The sequence below is a fragment of the Fusarium solani genome (genome assembly GCF_023522795.1).
Source record: "Fusarium solani strain SB1 chromosome Unknown bctg00000004, whole genome shotgun sequence".
Lineage (NCBI taxonomy): Eukaryota > Fungi > Ascomycota > Sordariomycetes > Hypocreales > Nectriaceae > Fusarium > Fusarium solani.
Genome location: NW_027072152.1, coordinates 151,884 through 173,930, shown reverse-complemented (window position 1 = coordinate 173,930; position 22,047 = coordinate 151,884). Strand labels below are relative to the sequence as shown.

The 22,047-nt window shown below is 49.8% G+C and overlaps 9 protein-coding genes across 9 annotated transcripts; 4 read left to right on the top strand and 5 right to left on the bottom strand.

The window, feature by feature from the left end:
* Positions 1-201: 201 nt before the first annotated feature.
* On the bottom strand, positions 202-1,023 carry MRS44_007104 (uncharacterized protein; the record flags this gene model as incomplete). The annotated part of the gene is made up of 1 exon (XM_046277058.2): positions 202-1,023. One exon carries the CDS (start codon positions 1,021-1,023, stop codon positions 202-204), a length of 822 nt encoding a protein of 273 aa, XP_046129364.1.
* Positions 1,024-3,182: 2,159 nt separating this feature from the next.
* MRS44_007103 (uncharacterized protein) lies at positions 3,183-4,844 on the bottom strand (the record flags this gene model as incomplete). The annotated part of the gene is made up of 1 exon (XM_046274061.2): positions 3,183-4,844. One exon carries the CDS (start codon positions 4,842-4,844, stop codon positions 3,183-3,185), a length of 1,662 nt encoding a protein of 553 aa, XP_046129365.2.
* Positions 4,845-6,683: 1,839 nt separating this feature from the next.
* MRS44_007102 (uncharacterized protein) lies at positions 6,684-7,819 on the top strand (the record flags this gene model as incomplete). The annotated part of the gene is made up of 2 exons (XM_046272235.2): positions 6,684-6,890; positions 6,944-7,819. 2 exons carry the CDS (start codon positions 6,684-6,686, stop codon positions 7,817-7,819), a joined length of 1,083 nt encoding a protein of 360 aa, XP_046129366.1.
* Positions 7,820-9,317: 1,498 nt separating this feature from the next.
* MRS44_007101 (uncharacterized protein) lies at positions 9,318-11,040 on the top strand (the record flags this gene model as incomplete). The annotated part of the gene is made up of 3 exons (XM_046271244.2): positions 9,318-9,466; positions 9,524-9,627; positions 9,677-11,040. 3 exons carry the CDS (start codon positions 9,318-9,320, stop codon positions 11,038-11,040), a joined length of 1,617 nt encoding a protein of 538 aa, XP_046129367.2.
* Positions 11,041-11,581: 541 nt separating this feature from the next.
* MRS44_007100 (uncharacterized protein) lies at positions 11,582-14,097 on the bottom strand (the record flags this gene model as incomplete). The annotated part of the gene is made up of 8 exons (XM_046272934.2): positions 11,582-11,954; positions 12,014-12,264; positions 12,326-12,763; positions 12,818-13,116; positions 13,177-13,670; positions 13,736-13,854; positions 13,914-13,937; positions 13,999-14,097. 8 exons carry the CDS (start codon positions 14,095-14,097, stop codon positions 11,582-11,584), a joined length of 2,097 nt encoding a protein of 698 aa, XP_046129368.1.
* Positions 14,098-15,125: 1,028 nt separating this feature from the next.
* MRS44_007099 (uncharacterized protein) lies at positions 15,126-15,715 on the top strand (the record flags this gene model as incomplete). The annotated part of the gene is made up of 2 exons (XM_046274062.1): positions 15,126-15,173; positions 15,230-15,715. 2 exons carry the CDS (start codon positions 15,126-15,128, stop codon positions 15,713-15,715), a joined length of 534 nt encoding a protein of 177 aa, XP_046129369.1.
* A 439-nt stretch (positions 15,716-16,154) lies between these two features.
* MRS44_007098 (uncharacterized protein) lies at positions 16,155-17,841 on the bottom strand (the record flags this gene model as incomplete). Its single annotated transcript, XM_065620395.1, has 4 exons — positions 16,155-16,275; positions 16,329-17,235; positions 17,387-17,626; positions 17,685-17,841. 4 exons carry the CDS (start codon positions 17,839-17,841, stop codon positions 16,155-16,157), a joined length of 1,425 nt encoding a protein of 474 aa, XP_065476467.1.
* Positions 17,842-18,598: 757 nt separating this feature from the next.
* MRS44_007097 (uncharacterized protein) lies at positions 18,599-19,776 on the top strand (the record flags this gene model as incomplete). The annotated part of the gene is made up of 2 exons (XM_065620394.1): positions 18,599-19,129; positions 19,177-19,776. 2 exons carry the CDS (start codon positions 18,599-18,601, stop codon positions 19,774-19,776), a joined length of 1,131 nt encoding a protein of 376 aa, XP_065476466.1.
* A 213-nt stretch (positions 19,777-19,989) lies between these two features.
* MRS44_007096 (uncharacterized protein) lies at positions 19,990-21,879 on the bottom strand (the record flags this gene model as incomplete). Its single annotated transcript, XM_046282245.2, has 1 exon — positions 19,990-21,879. One exon carries the CDS (start codon positions 21,877-21,879, stop codon positions 19,990-19,992), a length of 1,890 nt encoding a protein of 629 aa, XP_046129371.2.
* Between the last annotated feature and the right edge of the window lie 168 nt (positions 21,880-22,047).

Genomic DNA, 22,047 nt, shown 5'->3' with positions numbered 1-22,047 from the left:
GAAGAGCATTAATGATGCACGAGTGGCATTTGAGAAGGTGGTAAATCCCCAACCGTATATATTGTGCAAAGCATTCATCTTGTACATCCGTCGCTTGCGACAACTTTATAGTCTGGCTATACAAAGAAAGAATCATGATTCCAATCAACTCCTCTACTCCGGGTATTTCATAGTTGTTAACGCTCCATCCCTCCAATAGACCTACGCCCGGAATCGGACTGCAGCCCGGAACCTGGCTGCGGGCTTGACCTGGGCCGCAACCTGAGCACCAGTGTACAGAGGGGGGCCAGGGATAGTCCAAGTGGACCCCTGGTTGTCATAGATGGAGAAGCCAAAGATTTGCGAATCAGAAGTGCTGTAAAGCTGCGAGGCAACCACACCCGATCCGGAGAGATCATCTGTTCCAGATCCGGTCACTTCGATGTTGCCGCACTGCATGTAGAACTCGGGTTCGTTCAGATGAGCACGATGAAGAGCAATGAGTTCGTTTCTAATGACGTACTTGCCAGGGGCAATGGACGCTGGGATAGTGGCAGAGTTGACTCCGCCATTCTGGCGAAGCTTATCGGTAGCCCAGGTGCCCCCGGCGTTCGCGGGACCAGACACGACGCCCTCCTCGGCAATCTTGGTCCACTTCAACTGTGTCTTGTCCACAGAAGCGCAGTCGCCGTTGCAAGGAGCGATGTATGTGATGACGGGTCCCCGATGCGACTCAGCCCAGCCGTTGGGGTTGGTCTGCTTATCATCCGAGGTCCAAAAGAAGGAGGTGGAGCCACCGGCCGCGACCTTTCCATAGTTCTTGGCGGCCTGAGATTCCCGACGGCAAACAAAGTCAGGGCTAAAGATGTCCATCTCAGGTCCCTCATCGGGAGTTGAGAAGCTCCATCCAATAGCATCGGGGGAAGGGTTCCAGCGGCTATAGCCAGCGTAGTCGACACCATCCAAAGTAAAGGTGTTCAAGTAGCCATGGGCGGCAACCTGAGAAGCCAGAAGAGCAGTTCCGAAAAGAATGAAGCGGGACATGTCTGTTCTGGTCTGGAGAATAGGGAAAGAGAAGGAATAAAGTTTGGTATAGTTTGAAAGGAGAGTCTGAAGCAAGTCGCTTGTCAAAAGCGAGTGCGTGGAAAGGAGAGTAGAAGGAATGGAAAAAGAAAATAGGAGGAAGAAAATCGTCAAGGAAAAAGCTGTCTGGATTGTTGAAGCAAGTCTTTAGATGGAAACTGAGCTTGTTCTTATAAATGCTTGTCGAAAAGGAGTGGAAGCGCCTCATTCATGCGGTTTGGCGCGCCAAGATTCTCACCAAGGCAAATTAGGCGCCCGTTTCAATAGCTGCATGGGAGGCCGCACCAAAACATGAGGTTTAGGAACCAGATTGGCCCATGAGGCGCGGGGCTTTGTTGTTTCGGGACCCCTGTAAAGGATCGGCTCTCCACAAAGAATGTCATGCTGATCTTTTGCATGGGGCTGCGTTTGACGGGCAGTGTGAGAGACAAGAGAGAAGACTTGAGCTCCGACGGAGACGGACTTGGCCAGTTAATTTACTGGAGGCAATCCTTTCTTGATACTCGTCCCTTAAATCTACAACTCTAATGGCAAAGACAGGCACGACTTTTACAGGATCAACAGACAGTGATCCCGAGCCTCCCGCCACCTGTAAGCGCTGCAGCCCCATCTGTTTCTTGGCAGTCGGCAGAAACAGCTGAAAGACCCTCTCGTCAGCGAGGCAAAACTCCCCGCAAGGCCCAATTACCAGCCAGCGCTTAGAACAATGAATTTAGTGGAGTCAGGTGCATGCCATCAACAAAGCACCGACGTCGAGGACTGCTATTCTCGTCCAGTTGGCGCTCAAGCGTGGCCATTTTGGGCATTCGGCGAACCAACATGGACTTATCTTTGAGCCCAAGAGAGTAAGCTTAATTATCGTGGCGGTAGGATCAAACCTGTTTCGACCATCAAGCCACGACGCAACCTTATCCATCTTGTTTCATCTGATGATCGTGGGCAAAGCGTCAGCGTCTACAAGGTCAACGGGATAGGCTACGTGTACAGTTCGTCGGAGAACTGGTCGCATTTGGACTTATGCGTGTGCATTATCGAGGTTAGTCGCATGTAGACGAAGGTCGCATATTTTATCTCGCTGACAACGGCTGAACAGTACGCGCGGGCTGCTAGGGAATTATCAAAGACGTTGCCATATGTGGTGGAAGAGTGTTAGTGCCTTATGGCTCTTCAAGTCGTGCGAGACACTAACCATTGTTGGGTTAGCTTGTGGACCGCTCACACTCCAACAAGTGATGTCTGTTGACCACAAAGAAACGTATACGAATGGACGTTGATTTATTGTTAAAAAGTGTTAGGAAGACCATGACTAAAAAACAAAACTTTTCAGTACCTATAGCGAATGGAGTTGAAATAAAGACATTTAATTATTAAATGATCTGCACCATCCCGTCGTCCTTCGTGTTACCATAGGGAATTCTCATGGAATGTTTTCTCACCTCAAGGGTAGGTACCCAGGTTCGGAGAGAGCCGCTGACCAATGGAACCAATCAATCCCTTTCGGCCTTATCGATAAGAGAGCACGGAAGGCAGCCCTTCGGAGGCCCAGGGGCCCTCGTGCACGGTACCTTCGTTACCACCTAATTTTGGTCAATAGTTAGTACCCTCAACTGGGTACCCCTATTAATGCAAAATTGCACTACCTGCCACTTACAGAAACGGAGTAAATCCTTGTGCAAAGGTTGAATCGAGGCAAACTGCGATAAGATGGATTCATTCTTGAGACATCAATTACATTGGCCCTCGATTATTAGTCTGCGCACCCAACCCCAAGTATAGCCATCCCGAGACTCGACAACATCGACACAGTTCCGTCATTGCCAATATTCTACTACCTATGCTTTGGTCTCCCCCGGCCGAGGTCTCACTTTCCAGCTTCTGCTTGCCTTCGAGCAATGCAAGATTTCCCGATGATGCCCATAGAAGAACCCGGTTCCCACGCCACTTGGCAGGTATCAGACCAATCAAGACCTCGAAAAAGCTCAAAAGAATGAGCACTGAGGAAACCACCACAACTGCTACAACTCCAACAAAACTCAGAGATGTGTGGTTTGGAGACCTGAACTTGATCCTCCCACATAATATGTCCTGTATCGAACCATTGGGTAGATCGGCCCACATGTTCATTGCACCAAGGCTACGACCACCATGCTTCTCGATCGTCTTGTATATTTCCAATTGCAATCGCGCCATCCCCAAGGCGAACCAATATGTGAGTTCTGTCTTCCACTGTTCTGGTTCAAGAAGTAACTGTTTTCCCCGTGCAAAGTTCTCGAGGCTCGCAAAGCTGAAGAACCACCGCGCTCAGCAATGCTTTCTGGGATATTTGTATTGAAAAGAAGTGGAGTCACTATTGTTAGCGGGACATTAATGTCTAATACCGTCTCGGCATCGTTGGCAGCTCGATCATCCAAGTTGATCGCTTTAAATCGCGGCCCTAGGCCTGACCATGGCAAACATCGGTTGGTGGACTTGTGGCAGATCTGGACCCGTTCATCGCAACCGATGACGTTGAGGTTGCTATCCATTTGATACATAACTGGTGCCTCGTCGAGATTAACACCAGCAATAGTGCCGTTGCCGTATTTCACCTTGGTATGAACGGACCACAGAGCGTCGTCAGATTTCTCGTAAAATGTGACCCCTCTTCCCTCCAAGAACACAATGCTAGGCCCGTGCAGCCCCCCAGGAAGCGGATCACTTAGTAATAGTGAATCGTTCTGGCTTGTGGTATTTGTAGCATTGATCAACGGAAGGTAATATGCCGTAAGATGATAAGATGAGCCCAGACGGTCGTTGGGTACTATATGCGGAAGGATCCCATTGGGAAATGCAGGTGATCCGACATAGAATTCATAGTGGGTTATGTTCTCGCCCTCCTTGAGCCAAGGGAAGTCGTCGGTGGTGTATGTCTTGACATAAAACAACTCTTCTCGTATAGGAGCACATGTAGTGCGCCTTCTGAAATGGAGCTGATCCGCGAGTTTTGTGTTAATGCCCAGCTGGGCGAGACTGATGTTGTGCGTTTCCATGGCGAAGGCAGAGTCGGTACGGCAAATATGACTTTGAAATGGGCAGGTGGCGTTGTGGAAGACGGAAAACGGGAGCGACTGGCTTTCCAGCATGTCGCAGTCGAAGATACCACTACCCTGAGAACCAAAATAACAGTTTTGAACATAGTTATCTGCATCGAGGGTAGAGTTGAGTCTCCATTCGTTGTATGCCAGATTTCTAGTCGAGTTTTCGTCCACCGGAAGTATCCAATGGCCGCAGGTGGAAGTAGCTTTTGACACAACAGTCCCACCGAGCACGATCTGCGAAGTAAGGATAGAAAGTGCGACAAACACGATGCCGTGGCTGAGGGCGACAGAACCCAGGAGAATGGACCGGATCCGAGGCTGGTTCTTGCGAACGGTGTCGCTGCCGGCTTTGGAGAACAGGCAGCCCAGCAAACTAAGCGCGGCGCCATTGGGTGTCTCTGAGTTTCGAAGAATGACTTGATACGGAAGAATTTGGGTCGGGGCCGTCTTATCCCTTGTATTGTTGTCTGTGTTGTCGTTTGTCTGATTGTTGGAGTTGGCTTGACGTTTTGGGAAACAGATAATAAACAAAATGAAGCGAGTAATTCTCCAGCTCCGTACGCCAACAATGCTGACCAGGGTCGCTAGAAATGCTAGTAGGGCAACAGCATCTCGATTACTCAGGGTCAGAGTCTTTGCGAGTGCCCCTGACCGGGAGTAATCCGTCCAAACCCCAACCGTAACAGCGGAGCTGAGGCGTGTCATTGGCACGGTTGAATGGCTAATATGGTCCAAGGTTTTTCTCGTAGTGTGGTATGAAATAAAGGTGAGGACTTCAGGATCCAGACCTCAAAACCTTTCCCTCAAGCCCTTTATCTCACAAAACCGCCAAGCATCCATCGCTACCTGTCAGTGTGGTATCAAGTCTTTCTGGTATTGTGGCGTAAGCCCATGGCCTTGTTTGCGCCCACTTTCTTTTCAGCTGAACCTTTTCCCAGATGCCCATCTAAGAGGGTGGCTGCTAGGTAGGCTGAATCTGTAACAGAAAAACAGTCTTTCACCCCTCAAACTCTGGTCTGCCTTAAGGCGGTGTGGTTTAGGTATGCGGACATAGCACTGGTGGTGGCTATGTTGGCTGACAGTGGCACACGTTTCCGTACTTTCACGACCTGTCGCTTCTTTTTAAATGCAACGCTCAAGCCACAACATCGGGTAATATGATGGGGACTCCTTACAAATTATACCTGAAAGACACCCTTGGTGGGATAACTGAGCCAGAAGACAGACAGACAGCTTGAAAGACACCACGTGGATGCAGGCGATGGCTGCCCTCATTTGTCACGGTCGAGACTTTGCATGTGAAGCTTGGCAATAGTAACCTGTGTGAAGTGGCTTAAGCACTTACGTAAAAACCTGTAACCGAATATGTTTGACTGCCTATGTCTCAGCTGGCTATCTGCCAAGTTAAAAATGCAAGCCTCTACGCCCTGTGTGACTGTAATCACCTCTAATCATCTCTGCCCTTGCCGGTCTTTGTATGTGCAACCCTCCTCGGGATCCTTAGTGCGAGGTTAAGACTCGATAATAGGAGACATTGGGTCTAGTCCAGCACATGGATTTTGTGGGATTGATCTTGGATCCATGGCTTGTCGTCACCTTCCTTGCGGTGAGCAAGTGTGAGACAGCATGCTATCTCGTTGCTGACGCATTTGGGTTAAGAGCGCTGTGCAAATAGAGTGGCACTAAGACTTTGAACCAAGATTCACTAAAAGAAGCTTCATATTTAGAGTATTTTAGGTGCGCCTGGTCGCAGGTCCGTCGGGCGTCGGGCGTTCAGAGGCGTTGCTTGTAGACGCTACGAGAGCCGACACAAAGTATTGCTACGAATTGGTGATTATGTATTCGGCAACAGGCTGCAAGTTCATTCGCAACTGAAATCATGTTCGGGACTTGTGGCAAAGACGACGCGTGGTGCTTGACCGCCTCACGAACGGAGTAACAGATTAACGATTAAGGGGCCCCTTTCAAAAGGAGGTTCCTAAAGTCTAACCCGTACGAGCACCACGATCGTGATTACTGAGCGGTCTCATTTACAAGACGGTTAAATGGAGAGATAGACCAATCTAGAGCACATATTCAATGTCGTTGTGCCGGTTTCCCGTGGATTTTGAATGCCTGGGCCAATCTTGAAACTCACCAGGACTATGGAAAAATATGGGCCACCAATAACGGTGGAGTTGAACCGAGCTTGAGCTGAAAGCTTGTGTTGCTGGTGCCGAAATTCAGGGCAAGGGTGGATCCTTGACAACGGCTTGACCATCACCGGGCTGATGCCGAACGGCCCGACGTTTCCTATTCCAGACGTGTACCCCGGCGAAACAGTTCGACACGAGTGACAATTCCGGCAGAACGGCATATGCTGTGAGTCTTCTATACGGTCTCGAATGTTTGTTTCATGGCTTCTGTTGTCTATAAAGTGCCAAGCCTTCGCTCACTTCACATAGTCATCCAACTTCACAGCTCATACATTCCTTCTCAACACTTACTTCAATCATTCATTCTTTGTATATTCATTCATTTATACTCGATAGCTAGCTATCCACAATGATTTCCTCTTTGTTCATGCTCGCTGGCTTTGCCGCCTCGGCTCTTGCCCTCCCTACCTCTTTGGAAGCTCGCGCTGGATGCACTTTCACTGATGCTGCCTCTGCTATCGCCGGCAAGGGCAGCTGCTCGACCATCATTCTCAACAACATCGCTGTCCCTGCGGGAACTACTCTGGACTTGACCAAGCTCAAGGATGGCACTCATGTTCGTGATTATCCCCTAGCTAATGCCCTTCTCTGCTAACAGGATTCCTTTAGGTCATCTTCCAGGGCAAGACCACCTTTGGTTACAAGGAATGGGAGGGCCCTCTCATTGCCTTTACCGGAAACAACCTTCTTATTGAGGGAGCCTCTGGCCACTCCATCGACTGCCAGGGCCAGCGCTGGTGGGATACCAAGGGAAGCAACGGCGGCAAGACCAAGCCCAAGTTCTTCAGCGCCCACTCTCTCAAGAACTCCAACATCAAGAACCTCAACGTCCTGAACACCCCTGTTCAGGCCTTCAGCATCAACGGTGTCACCAACCTTGGCGTCTACGGTGTTCACCTGGACAACTCTCTGGGCGACACCCAGGGTGGCCACAACACTGATGCCTTTGACGTCGGATCATCCAACGGTGTTTACATCTCTGGTGCTGTTGTCAAGAACCAGGACGACTGCCTCGCCATCAACTCTGGCACCAACATTACCTTCACTGGAGGAAACTGCAGCGGTGGCCATGGTCTGTCTATTGGATCCGTTGGTGGCCGCTCCGACAATGTTGTCAAGACTGTCCGCATCCTCAACTCGGTCATTGCCAACTCTGACAACGGTGTCCGCATCAAGACTGTTTACGGAGCGACCGGCTCTGTTTCTGATGTCAAGTATGACACGATCACCCTCCAAAACATTGCCAAGTACGGTATCGTCATTGAGCAGGATTATGACAACGGCTCTCCCAAGGGTACTCCCAGTGCCGGTGTTCCCATCACTGATGTCACCATCAACAAGGTCGTCGGCACTGTCAAGTCGAGCGGCACCGACGTTTACATTCTCTGCGCCAGCTGCAAGAACTGGACCTGGACTGGTAACAGTGTCACTGGTGGCAAGAAGTCTGACAAGTGCAAGGGAGTCCCTACTGGAGCTTCTTGTTAAGGAGTTGGATACATTTACCGGTGCCTATAATCATGCAGGCTCCACATCCTTTCTAGTTTCATCTTTCTCACTTTGTGTATTATTTACTCTTAGAGCTAATTGAAGTCCGTTGTATCAACTTGCCCACCTCACTACCTACGAGTTCTGTGACATAAAGCTAGGGGCTTAGTTTCCATATTAGTCAGTTGCAAATATGAATCTTGACGTCGTGAACTTTCTGTGTCGTGCGTGAGCTGTAGTTGTTACTTCTTTAACCTGAGTTGTTCCCGAGCGCTGCCTGAGTGACTGAGCAGGATGAGCAGTCCCCCTCCCCTAACCTCCGTGCCCGGAGACAAAGAATCCAGATGGATGCTGAAGGTAAGAAATTCTTCCATCTTGTATTGAAACTTTCCTCCAATGTGTTCTTTATTATAGTTGAAGCCCGGTCCTTGATGGGTTAACTGAGCCACAAGATCGAAACTTTCCTCATGAGATTTGAACTTGTTTTGCTAGACCCTGAGCTTCAAACATGCCCAAGGGGGTTTAGAATATTGCAAAGATATGTCCATTGCCAATCTTGAGCTATTTACTATTTCCATATACGAATAATTTCTAGAAATATAGAAAAGTCTTTGGTACTCAAACTTCCGTTCGTAAAGCTACTAGAATATTGAGCTGCTATACCACCGTAGCCCCATGTGACATTTCAAGTTGTGACCCAGGTTTCTATCCAAGCAACACGTCATTCAGGAGCTTCCGGAGGACGCGAGCCACAAATCTATGTATCCGCGAAGGGAACCCGAGTCCCATCTAAGAAAAAAAGAAACAGATACACCGAGAACATGGTAACACCCCAAATATGGAACGGTGGGCCGACGTCAGGGGAGGCCTGCCTGGGCCGTTTCAAGCCATCGCTGTCCGCATCAACTGTAGCTACAAAGGTTTGGAAAGTTTGAGAAAAGTCTGATCTTTCGCGCGAGAAAAGAACAGTGGCTGATATGCATTTTGAGACCAAGTGCACAAAGTAAGGACCCATATGAGGTTGCCTGCGAAACTTTCCAACGCACGTCTGGCTTGACATCGGTCAGTACACCCGGCCACAATGGAAATTTCTCCACGGGAGATGCCTTGCCTGCTTGCGCACCGATCCAGTTGCCACAAGGCAGCCACCTTGCCTTGCTCGTTCGGCCCAAGCTTGAAAGGCAGCGAGCGATTGGTTCTGCCTGTAGATGGCCACGGATGCTGGCGTGGCGACGTAACGGCAGGATGCCCAAAAGTTTCAAACTTTGAAAGTTTTAATACCTACCTACCTAGGTATGCAAAAGTTCGAACATGCCAAAAACTCGAACACGTCAAGTTCAAGCCTGTCAACGTGCCCTACTGGTTTGTTCTGGAATCAATATAAAGGACGGCACTCCTACTCCATCATTCAACCCCAGAGCCACGCCTTCTTTTTTCCCTTTTGTTCATTAAGGCCTCCTCCTCCCAATACTTGAAGGTCGATTGATCAAGACCTAATATGTGTCTGGCCCAAGCCGAAAGGGCGCCTGGCCCGTCGAAACATGAGTGGGCTAAGCACAAAGCCACTGTCGAGGACCTTTACATCACACAGAACAACACCCTCAAAGATGTGATGAAGATTATGGAGGGTCAAGGTTTTAAAGCTAGGTAAGTAAAGCGCTTTGGAGGCCATCGTTAGCCAACTAATTCACCATGGTTACAAAGTGAACAGCGGTACAAAGTTAAGCTCGGCGAGTGGGGCTTTTCCAAGTACAAGAAGAGAGGAAGGTTGAACGGGAACCGAGTTGACGGAGGGGATTCAGGCCGAGGTATTTGTACATTCAGATACGTTGAACACAAGTCGCTAATACTCCCTAGATCCTACTATGGACATATCGCCTGGCATTCTAGCCCCCACCGCCCAACCGCTGTGGGGTGGAAATCTAGATAACGACTCGGCGAACAATCTAGACTTCACCGACACGGCCATGGACGAGGTAGACTACACCGACCCTGTCAATATGTTCTACCCGATAGACTCATTTCAGCCGATCAATCTTGGAATTCCGCAGAATCAAGGAGGATCGGTTGCGTTGAGGACTCCTCCTACCACTGGCACCAGGATTCGACAACCCATCCACCTAGCAGCTCAATCCGGATACCTCGACATGGTGAAGCTTTTGCTCCAGACCAATCCTTCGTGTGCGGGAGTTGCTGGGTCGGATGGTGTAACAGCAATTTGGCTTGCCGCCGGGCAGGGTCACCTTGAAGTCGTCAAATTGCTGCTTACTTACGATGGGGTAGATGTCAACGCAGGCGACAAGGAGTCATTGCGCACGCCCATTCATCAGGCTGCACAGCGTGGACATACTGAAGTTGTGAAGCTACTGTTGTCACAAGGAGCCGTGGCCGACCCAGTCGATGAGGACAACATAACACCGCTGTGGAGCGCTGCCCAACAGGGATACCATGACATCGTGCAGATCCTGATAGACGTTGGAGCTGACAAGGAAGTCACTTCTACGGATGGAAACCGTCGACCCATTCACCAGGCCGCACAGAACGGTCACCTCGAGGTGGTCAGGATGCTGATGGAAGCCGGTGCGAAAGTTGACCCGCACAAGGACTGCTACGATGACGAAACTCCTTCGCCACTCTGGCTTGCAGCTCAGCAAGGACATTGTGAAATTGCCAAGCTTCTCATTCGAAAGGGGGCCGATGTCAATTTCTCTGTCCATCCGTCAATGCGCTTCCCGATTCATCAAGCTGCCCAGAATGGGTATCTTGATATGGTCGGCCTCCTCGTCCAGAACAAAGCAGACGTTAATGCTCGAGACCAAGACCAATGGCCTCCTATTTCGATTGCGGCACAGGAAAATTATACCGAAATCATTGACCTTCTCCTGAGGAACGGCGCTGATGTCGACGCCGAAGAAAAAGACGGCGCTTCTGCTCTGTACATAGCTTCCCAGCAAGGACACGTGCAGGTTATCCAGAAGCTTTTGGAGTATAATGCGAGATCCTTTGCAAAAAAATCATGTCTGAGACGACCAATACACCAGGCGGCGCAAAATGGGCATCTCGAAGCCCTGAAGTTGTTGGTAGAACAGGACCCACAAGATGTCCACGCAGAAGAGAAAAGGGGTTGCACTCCGCTGCTTCTTGCTTCTCAGGGGGAGACACCTGGCCATCTCGAGATTGCGCGATATCTTGTTGAGCAAGGTGCGCAAGTCGTCATCTGATGTGTCTTTTGAGTGGCGGTGACTTCGGAGATGGGGCGATTATGTGGACGATCACCATTCTTTTCTTTTCTTTGAGTATCTCGTTTCTGGTTTACTTGGCTTGTAACTTTCTTGAGATTTTATTTCTATTTTCCGTCATTGTTAATTTATGTCTCTTTGCCCCTCGTGCCGACATATTTCCTTTTTCCAGATTTACCTCACAAGCGGGGATGAAGAAAGTATCCTAGGTCGTAAGAGGGATTGAGTGCTTTTGATTATATCCTATTATTGATTGGACGAAACAGCAGAGTGAGACCACATCGCGCGAATCAAGTATGCAACTAACTGGCTGGGTCGAAGCATGATTGGTGGTAGGCTCCAATGGTGTATAAAATAAGACCCCTCCTGTTCGAAATGTGGTATGAACTTGATTTCCCCTGTCTGGATTATTCAGGATCTCTCATCTATTCATCAGTCTAAAGCCATAATCAAGCCATGATGGGAGAATCCGTTGTTATCGGCCAGCCAACTAAACAGGACAATTAAATACAACAAATCAGTTTTATCTACCCTGAGACCAGCCCCAGCCATTGAGTTCCATATCATCCGCTTCAGCGCTGGGCAGAAGCCCAAGACTATCATTATATGTCATTCGGGATGGGAAAATTCCCAATGCCTGGATATACTCGTCAAACTCGGTGATAGCCTCGTCGTTGAGAAGCTCGTTCGAGGTGCGTATCTCTGTGAATTGCTGCGCGATATTGTAAAGGGCTTGAAACTGGCGGTGGATGCTTGCTGTGGCCTGCGAATACATGCGTGCAGATTCTAGAGAGGCAACGAATGCTTGTAGCCGGTTGAGATCTTGCACGTCTCCTGATTCTATCACGTGGCAGAATATGGCGATAAAAGGGACGAACGGGTTATACAAAATCGTCCTTGGAAACATTCAGTAAACAAGTATCAGATGCAGTATAGGAAGAAGAAAAGATCTCACCAATTGACATAGACGTCGATGTGTCTACCACTATCGGGCCCTAGAGCCTTGCAATATTCTTGATGCTTCTCAAGAGCAACTCTCGCAGTCGTGATACACTCTGATGCAAAGTGATGTGTCGAGCCCTCGTCTGGAGGAAGGGACTTCAGTATCAGAGTCAAAGTGGAATAGAACAGGACATTTTCGGAGAAGAAGGAAAGCTCCGTCTCGTTTCCTGACGCTGTCTTCCACCTGTTGTTGCTCGTTGGAGTCTATTTCAAGTCAGATCATTGTTCCCCACAGTGTTATTAAGCGCCGTTCAAATTGACTCACGCTTGTTTTGTCTACTTCCTTGTAAATCTTTTTTGTCTCCTCGACAAGTGAACGAGCCCAGGTTGCTCTTCTCTCCGGGGTCTCAGCTAGTGCTGCAGGGCTATACAGCATCTTGTAGATCTTGCCCTGTACTATGGACAACCTAATCCACCGAGTGAAGGTTGACGTGTATGCGGTGATTTCCGGATCGTCGTGTTGCGGTAGTGGTACTGTGATGTCGTAATCCAAGATGGATGAGGGTCGACCAAGTCGTAAGGAGAGGCCCTTCTCGACACTGTAAAGTGACCAAAAGAGCCACGCTTTCTGATTAGTCTCTTGCCTGGACTCATTCTTGGCCGATGATGCACGGTGAAAACCGGCAGTAATACTCATATGTATGGCCGTAGTCACTAAACTCCAGGCAAGGGAGGTCTGGGATGATCTAATTGCGTGATATACCTGATAGCTAGTGCGTCAGAGTAGTCCCGGGCAGTCAAGACTTGAGGCACTCACAGAAAAGGTTAGAGCTGTGATATGATCTATCGTATGCGGCATGTGAACCGGAAGTCTGGCCAACGCAGTCTCGAGGTTTCCCTCGCAAAGGTTCATGTGCTGCTGAAAGTCCCTTCGTATGTCGATGTCGTCGGTGAGCAGAATGCTTCGCAGGAAGACATCGATAAGCGCTCCATTTACGATGATAAAATCGGCAAGTGTTGGCACTTCTCCTGGCGTATACACCCTGTTTAAATATCCCATGAACTTTGTGGCTGACAAGAACATGTGGAAGCCCATCGACTCAAAACGAGGGTTACCTAGATCAATCTACGTTAGCTTATGCATTTAAAGAGTCAGAACAGCAAAGTGACGCTAACTTTTCATCAAGTCTAGGACCGTCAAGACAGCCTGAATGGGAGGCATTGACATGTCGCCCTGGGGTAACATGGGCATCGAACCGAGTCTTGGGTTGTGTGAAGATGCCATCCCATAAGCATCGGGTATTTCACCATTGACGCTGATCAGCTGACGCAAGGTCTCCATCCCCTCAGCCATCCGAGGCTGCAAGGATGACGTGCTCACTGCTGTCTCGAGTAAGCTGTTGGCCATGGCTGTATGAGCAGCTAGTGACGAGTCGCCCTCAAAAGCAGACAAAGGTGTTGACGAAGTGTTTGTTGATGGTGTAAGGGGAAATGCCGCATTAAAACGGGGCGCGGCTTGAGATCTCTCTCCTTCGTTGACTATGCAGGGTCTCTTGCGTCTGGGCGACTCAGAGGCTGATGCTGCGCTGGCTGACGAGGCTGAAACATATGGCTCCAGGATGCCAATTACATGCTGCAGTTGCTTCTCGATATTGCTGATCTTGTTCTCGCTGAAGTCGTTGCAATTAGGAGAGAGGCTCTGCCACAATAACCATGGATACAGGTCAATGCTTACTACACAGAGGTGATATGAATGCGCTGTCCCTTAACGGCAGATCTTTGACGCGATGGAAACTCGCAATTCCAACCCTTTTTGATGCAATTTGAGCAAGGGTCAAGTCGATCGCAGGCGATCTGAGAAGGTCAATAGTTAGGTAGCTGAAATATCGATTATTACCATAAAGATTCTGTACCTTTTTTTCTCTGCAAATGGTACACTGTTACAAATGTTGGTTAGTGTTCAGTGTTCTTCATGTTGGGAGATCCGGCTGAGCTGACTGCAAGCCGGTGGCTGTTTCGCGAAGACGCTAATGGCCGCTGGGCTGTTTGATCCTGCGGCTCAAAATCAGAGTCTACGCATGATTCGTCGATGTCCATGGCTGCGGCTCAAGTGCTGCGCATTCAGGTCAGGATGATGGCTGAGCATCTTCCGGAACCCGAGAAACTGCGAATCCGGTGGTTAAAAGTCCTTGAAAGGGGCTCACGTGAAGTGGGTCAGGGGTGACGTCTAAACTAGAGCTGATTGGATGATTCGGTACTCGCAGCTTCTCGGTGTCCGGGAGCATAGACATTAACTTTTATTAGTCTCGGAGCCGGACAACCAACGACGGCCTCGGGGTCTTGGCGTTGCGAGAACGAAGAGTGGCATTGTTGTTGACCGAACACAGTCTGCGGATGATTTAGCTCTCAAGTGTCAACAACTACAAATGCCGTGCTTCTTACCGATTGCTGATGTGCATACTAATGCTCCGTTAGTGTTACCATTCCTCATCCTTAACCGATTTAACACCACCTTGTTAAAGAGACCCGGGCATGCCGAAACAACTCCTAACTAGAGTAACCCACCAAAAATTGCCCAAAGCTCAGCCTTGCCCGCTTAAATCGTGTGATGCTAAACCACACCGGAGCCGTTCGGGCCACTTGCCACCCACGGCACCATTCTTCCCCCAGCACTTTTGCATGTCAATGAACAACTCTAGCTCCACTTCCGTGACTCTTGTAAGGCTTGGCGGCCCTGGGACTAACTCGTAAAGCCATGGCTCGCCTTATTTTGGGCATTGTTTGACCGAGAACGTACCCACTCGTCATCAAGAGTTCTCGGTCCTGGATTCTCGCATTATTTATGCTTAAGTTCTGTTCCAGAAGGCTTTCATCTCCGTCAATCATCCTCGCCTCCTCCCTGACTAAGTTGCTATTTCTATATCTACCGCTTCTGTCATCCACCTTTACCACATCCGCGTTCTGACATATCAAGCACATCGTTTTCTTCGTCAGTCTCCTACCCTGTCTGCAACCCGGCATCTCTTGGGCTTAGCGTCGTGCTCTATACCCCGTCTAGCATACCCCATACGTCTACGGAGCAAGGACTTGATTGCTACCGGTGTTGTACCATCTCTGCTCTTACCATGTCGCTACTATCCTCTTCCTATCCCAGCACGCACAGCCGTTCATCAGTGAGTTTCTCCAGTAGTACACCATTCTGCATCTGAATGAATTCTGATCCGTGTAGCCACCAATTCCCGACCTGATCGACTCTCTCATGACCCATCGCATCAGAACGCTCAACGAGCTCGTCCGCATAGAGAGAATCGCCGCATTCTGCAAATCAGAGTCCGATGCCCGCGCCTTTCAAGTGCCAATGACGGCCGCTTGGGCCAACTATGTGGACAGTCATCAACTTCTCGTCGACCTCCACGGGCTAACACCCAACTTCCCATTTAGTGGCGAGATTATTACGACCTCATATGTTCGTGTCATCAATGATCCTCTGAGCAACCGCAGCTGGAACTTGGCATGGCTATGCCTTACCAAGATCAAAGAGGATGGGCTTATACCGTTCTTCGCAGCTATTGAATCGGCCAAGCCTGAGATGTGGGGAGACAAGACGCCGACGAAAGAGGAAATAGATCAGTTAGCTATGTTCTTTGAGATGGAGTGGTCAACAGCAGTTGAAACCATGTTCAGACACTGGCCAGTGCCTCCAACTTGGTGCTGACATGATTAATGAGGTTATTATAAGGCATTGTCGTTACTAGGAGCTTAAGCATGGCGTATGGAATAAAAAATGAGATTGGCTGAAGCATTATCTACTTTTATCTGACGGTGGTACAGCCTAGCTTGATATTCACGTCCAGATCGAACCTCTCTATGAGTTCTACGGGGTTTTTATTCTCTAACCCAGCTAATTTAGGATACATTCTCGACAAAGGTTTTTGGCTTTATTATTGCTATACAAGGCATTTCAAGACGCCCTCGTCTCGTATGTCTTCAGTGTTGATATTGCATCATTTGTTAGAGTTGAAGTCCGGCCCTTAATGAGATAACTGAGCCAAGAGATAGAATCTTCTTCATTTCTTATCAACGACATGACTAGATAGCTTAGAGTTGACCAGCGATCTGTGGCTAAGATCCTATCCATAGTAGGTATTTGCAGCTTAGCCTTTCAAATGATTCGAAGGCTGGATAATAAACACTTGCTCGTTGGGAGTTACAGAGATAGACTCGCTATTTTCCAACCCCGAGTCTTCCATGTTATCTCTTTGAATTCGGAGTCGCCTGTTCATTGGTTAGTACCTTGACCCTGAGGTTGACCTGATAGGGAGACTCACTGGTTACGCTTCTCGTACCATGCCAAGGCCAGCGTTACAGCAATGACGCCGACTGCACAGCCGAAGCAGAAGGGATAACCCTTCGGAAAGGTTGGTGACTCTATCGTCCTGAAAACCCCTAGCGGAATTACTGCAGTTGTGGCTTCGGCTATGGTGTTGATCAGCACCAAAGTGAAGGATCGCTCTTCAGGAGAATCACGAAGGAGGTTGTTAACCCATCCATGAAACACGGTCGACATTGCATTGGCCCAGAATGACGTGGTAAATGCGAACCAAAGAGCACCTTCGGGAACGTTCCAGATTGTGAGTATAAGGCAGCATACCGAGTTCCAGAGCGATGAGAAGCAAATAGCCCACACCGGCCCGACAAGGAGGTCGGAAGCGAAACATGCCAATAGAGCCCAAAAGATACCCAGTCCCGGCGCAATAGATCCCAACTGGTTGACTTTGGAGGCGCTGTATCGACCGAGACTCTTGATCCAGAGGAGATAACTGCCCTGAGTCTTGTACAGACCGGCGTTCTTCCAGAGAATGTCAATGAAGGCAACTGCCCAGAACCGTGGCGAAGTGAGGGTGCGCCTGATGTGGCGCACCTTTAGCTTGCCAGAGGTCTTGTGCCCGTCTCGCTCAAGCCGTCTTCTGGCAACTTCGACGTCTTCCTTGCTCAGGAACCAACGGTTGGGCTGTGCAACCGTTCCGGGTAGGACGAAGAAACCGATGACACCAACTGGGACGGTGATGACGAAGCAGATGATATAGAGCCATCGCCATCCAACTAGCCCATACACCCCGTGCAAGTTTGATGTTGCAGCCGAGGCGAGAAGACTGGAAGTCATGGATCCTAGACCATAGCCGGTGTAGAAGACACCACCACGGCGATTAATCTCATGCCCTCGATACCAAGACCCTAGAAAACCAGTCAGCACAAGCCATCAAGGGGATTCATTCCTATAAAGATACCAAGTACAAAGTGAACAGCCGGAAAGAAGGCGGCCTGTTGAACAACGGTAAGTCGGGGCTCCAGTAGTTAAAGGGTTGTGAACATGCCTCAAACCAACCAACAAAGAATCGATACGCAGCCATCTCGCCGAATGAGTTTGCGCGATATTGCAACAGAGTGAAGACACCCCACATAACGTCCATGAAGGGGATGGTCCAGTACATGGGGATATAGGTAAATAGGAAGACAAAGGGGATTTGGCCAAATACAACGCCGATACTATACATCGACTGTAGCTGCACGAGTTCATTCCCGTGAAAGCCGAGATCCTCCTTCATGCCAGCCACATATGCGTTGCCTATCCCTCCATTAGCTGTGACCCCTTGGCATAGTATGCCTGAGATGTCATCACTTACTCAGGTTTGCTTGGTCGAGATGTTTGACCCAGTAAGCGACGAGCAGGTATGGGACAAGAAGGGCATCTAGCTTGACAATGAACTTGCGCTCCTCGGGCGTGTCATCCTTAGAATACCACTGAATCTTCCACCACTTTTCCCTCGGAACTGAAGACATGACGGTTGAGTGGGCGGTAGTTTCGTCGTTATTTCCCGTTTCCAAATAGCCAGACAGAAGCCTTTTTCTCAAAAGCAAGACGATTTAGACTTAGATATCTTCCAAGGAAACCCACAGTCATTGAACCCCCACCCTACAGGTCATCCAACATCGGGCTTGCGTGATTGCGAATTCTTATTCCTCTTCTCGAGAAGGAACGCCGAGATCGGCAAATACCTAAGGATCAGGATCGTTTTAAGCCTAAACAGTATGTTTTCGAAATTCCTTGCTCATCATTCTCGATGCTCATTGGGCAACTCTTATACCAACGACTGTTGACATTAGACGCTATTCAACGTCATTCGAGATAACCCAACGATAGACGTGAGTGCCAACTATGATTCCCCACAAGACTCAGCAGTCAGTCTCGGTTACAACTGATGCGGTTGTCATCTCCGCATCCTACCAACCACTCTGGTGGAGCTTCGCTTTTGGTAGGGCTCAGTGATCCTGGCAATAGTTAGGCCTTATCAGGTTCCCCAGTCGTGGTTGGATGCTTTGACGAATGACGTTTAAATAGCGCCTGGTGTCGACACTCGAAAACTCAAGGATTGCCATCCTCTAGGATTTATACCTCGCAATGTTACCCTATGCTGTCGACACCCGCTCAAATGAGCTGCCTCAGGCAATGCGTAGTACTCGTGTCCAACATTGATTTAATAAGGCCCATTGTGTACCTGTTAGGTGGGCGTGCTCGCCACACTTTGCCATCTTGATCATGTCCACCGTCTCCGTTCGAGAAGGGGGCCCGGCCCTCAAGGGCCCTTTTGACTTTGAGGACAGTCCTCTGAGCCAAACATCGCGTCAGCCTCTGCTGCTGGGACTTTTCCTCAATCTTCAGGACGTTAAACTATCAACGTACCCGACAAGCAACAGCTGGACCTTTGACTACAATGTTGAGCTCGTTCGCAGAGCCGAGGAGCTGGGCTTTGAGCTCGCCTTTAGCCGCACTCAGTGGCTTCCGAAGGGCGGCTACGATGGTGAAGCATCCCTTGATGCTTTTGTCGGACTCGGTGCCATGGCGGCCGTGACGAGCAAGATCCTCCTCATCTCTACCATGCATGTCCTCTATGGCCCGCTGCACCCTCTTCACATTGCGAAGTACGGCGCCACGCTCGACCACATTGCCAAGGGCCGCTGGGGCATCAACATCGTCACCGGCCACCGCGCGGTCGAGCACGAGATGTTTGGGTGGCAGCAGATTGAGCACGACAAACGGTTCGAGATGGCTGGTGAGCTGTTCGACGTGGTCAGCAGCCTCTGGGGGAGACCGAGAACCTGTCTTACAAGGGAAAGGTATCTCCCTGGCAGCTTGAGAATGCTTGGATTACCCCAAAGCCTCTATATGGGCGCCCTATTCTTGTCACTGCAACTGGTTCTGCAGCGGGCATCGAGTTTGCATCTCGCTACTCAGATCTAATCTTCATCACTTCTCCTGGAGGATCTCACATCGAGAGCGCCCTAGAGACGCTGCCCGCTCACATCGCCGACATCAAAGCCGCCGCCAAGGCAACAGGTCGAAAGGTCAAGATCATTATCAACCCCATCATTATTTCCCGCGATACCCCAGAAGAGGCTGAAGCCTTTGCCCAAGCCATCGCGGATGGCAGTGCAGGACAGGCGGGCAACAAGAAGTTTGGTAACAACTCGGGGGCCTACAAAAGTGATGCCCACGGGTGGAAGGGACGCCTTGACTCTCGTCACAAGCAGGGTCGCAACCTCGGCGGGAACATCGAGATCATTGGCTCTCCTGAGCAAGTCGTAGAACAGCTCGCCGCTCTTCACCACCTGGGCATAGACGGTGTTCAGATAAGCTTTTACGACTTTGCCAAGGATCTAGAGTATTTCGGAGATAACATCTTGCCGCTGCTCAAAGAAGCTGGTCTTCGGCTTTAAATTTGTTTATACCTTGATATGTAGATACAAATATTTTCCATAGGCACAATGGCAGGTTCTTTAGAAAGATTGGATGTGTAGCCTTACTTGACCACTAACCGTGGTGACAAGCACTCGAGAGATTTTGAATCGCGGGCCACTACTCGCTTAGCATCTATCTTATGTCCACGGGCGGCGGCAAAAGGTGGATGACAATCCACACGCAGTGTCTATTCATTTGTTGTAAAATGACTTTGGTAAAAAGAACTTGGGCATCCTCAGTGTCACCGTCTCTGTCCTTGTACACGCACAAGCTGGCGTAGCCCACATCATGCGCCCAACAACCCTATCCTTCTGAACAAGCAAAGCAAGTCCATTCCTATGCGAGAAGCGGTAATGAAGATGGGGGATACGATAAGCCCTTGCCAACCGCAGCTCTGTCGGCAGGACGAAACTGGCGACCTTGTGCGCAAAGATCCTGTGGCACTCCATGCAGGTGATGCCCACCGTGTAGTCGTACGGCGCGCAGTGGGTGGTGCCAGAACCACTAGAGTTCTCGGCCAGGATGCTCTGCGTGCCTCCGGACCGAACCTGCGAGAGTGATAAGGCGTCTGCGAGCCATTTTACATCGTCTTCGCCCTGTATCGGCCAGCGTGGCAGGGTCGGTTTGTTGAAGTTCCTCGTTAAGGCTTTTTGAAGACGCTGTACTTCTTTCCTGGCCTCTAGGCTTTTCATGACGATCGATGGCACCGCACCATGTGTCCTTTGCATGGCGGCAACGAAGTCTTTGACGTCTGGCCCGTCGAATTCCAGAGCCGTCTTGGCCGCATATGAGAAACTGAGCAAGAGATCGTGCTTGGTCAGTTCTCTGGGCTGCCGAACTACTGACACCACACCTATCTCTTGGAGATCCATAGAAAGAAGCTGACCGATGTCATTGAACCTGATTTCTCCGTCAAGAACCGGGGGATGTCTCTCCTCTCCTAATGACCAAGTGAAGACGTCGGAAAAGGCGAACTCGGACCAATGACCAGGGCCTCTGGGATCGCCCATCTCCATAAATGGCGTTATGAACAACGGAGACAAGTCTCCAGCCTTTAAGCACTCCCAAGCGACCTGGTAGAATTCCGTCTTGAAGTCAGAGGTCATCGGAGTGGCTGAGGTCGCAGGGACAATGCCTCTCAGGGCATGCAGGTAGTCCATCTGGTCTCGGCATCCCCTCTTGCTGAGGAGTGTAGAACCCATTGCAAAATTGACTCTCTTCAAGGCTTTTGCCTCTCTCAGTGCTCCAAGGCTCCATGGAACCTGATTTTTGCCATTCTTGCCCTTCTTGCCCATTTGCACTTTCGCCTCCAAATGTTGGGCCTGAGCATGATGCCTAAGCTCCTCGTTCCAGACATCATATAGTCGATTGAAGAACGCGGGGTCGTCCAGATTACCGAGGTATGTGCAATCGCTTGTCATCATTCTGACACGCCCGCTTCTGATGAACTCCATAGCAGTCCAGACACGTTTGAAGTATTGCGAGTTGCACACAGAGATGACGGCAGCAAGACGTTCTGGCGACCTTTCCTTTCTGTACAGCTGTTTGACCACATTTGAGTCTACATCGCCAAAATAGATAATCGTCGTCTCGGCCGTGGTGAAGAGCTTATGCATAATGCGAATAATGTTGTTCTTCAGGGAATCAGACCATTGAGGCACGCTCAAGTAGTCAAGCCATAGTTCGCCAGGCGTCTCCTTGGCCTCTTCAATGCCTGAGTAAATCTTGGTTGAGATTTCTAAGAGTGCAGCTACTGGGGTCTGTGGTACCGTCCGTCGTTGTTGCTGCACGTGGGAGATGCTGGAGTCCCAGACATGAGATACCGCCGAGAACCTGACTTGGTGCTCTGCCACGCAACTCATATGCCGATCGAAGAAGAGGATATCTCCCTTGTGAGTGGGCACCAGGGTGCTATAGCCGGGGCTGTGGTTGCCTGGGGGCTCAACGCGGAACGTACGAATGAGAGCATCGTCGGTGAAGGGCTCTTGGCACAACAGACATCGTAAATCTGCTCTACCAGGCTCTCGCCATATAGTCTCCAGTAGTTGCTCGCCCTCAGGAATGTCTTGAACCGAAGTCATCGCCAATATTTGGTAGAAGTTAGGAAATCGGGTGTATGAAGCTGACGTGTGAGGGGTTTTATTTATTTCATGCAAGCATGACTAAGAATGGCTGTCTGACCATCCCTTGAATGCATCTCGATCCTGTAGGTTGGTCCGTGGTACTTTTGTGAGCTTGGTGGAATGCGG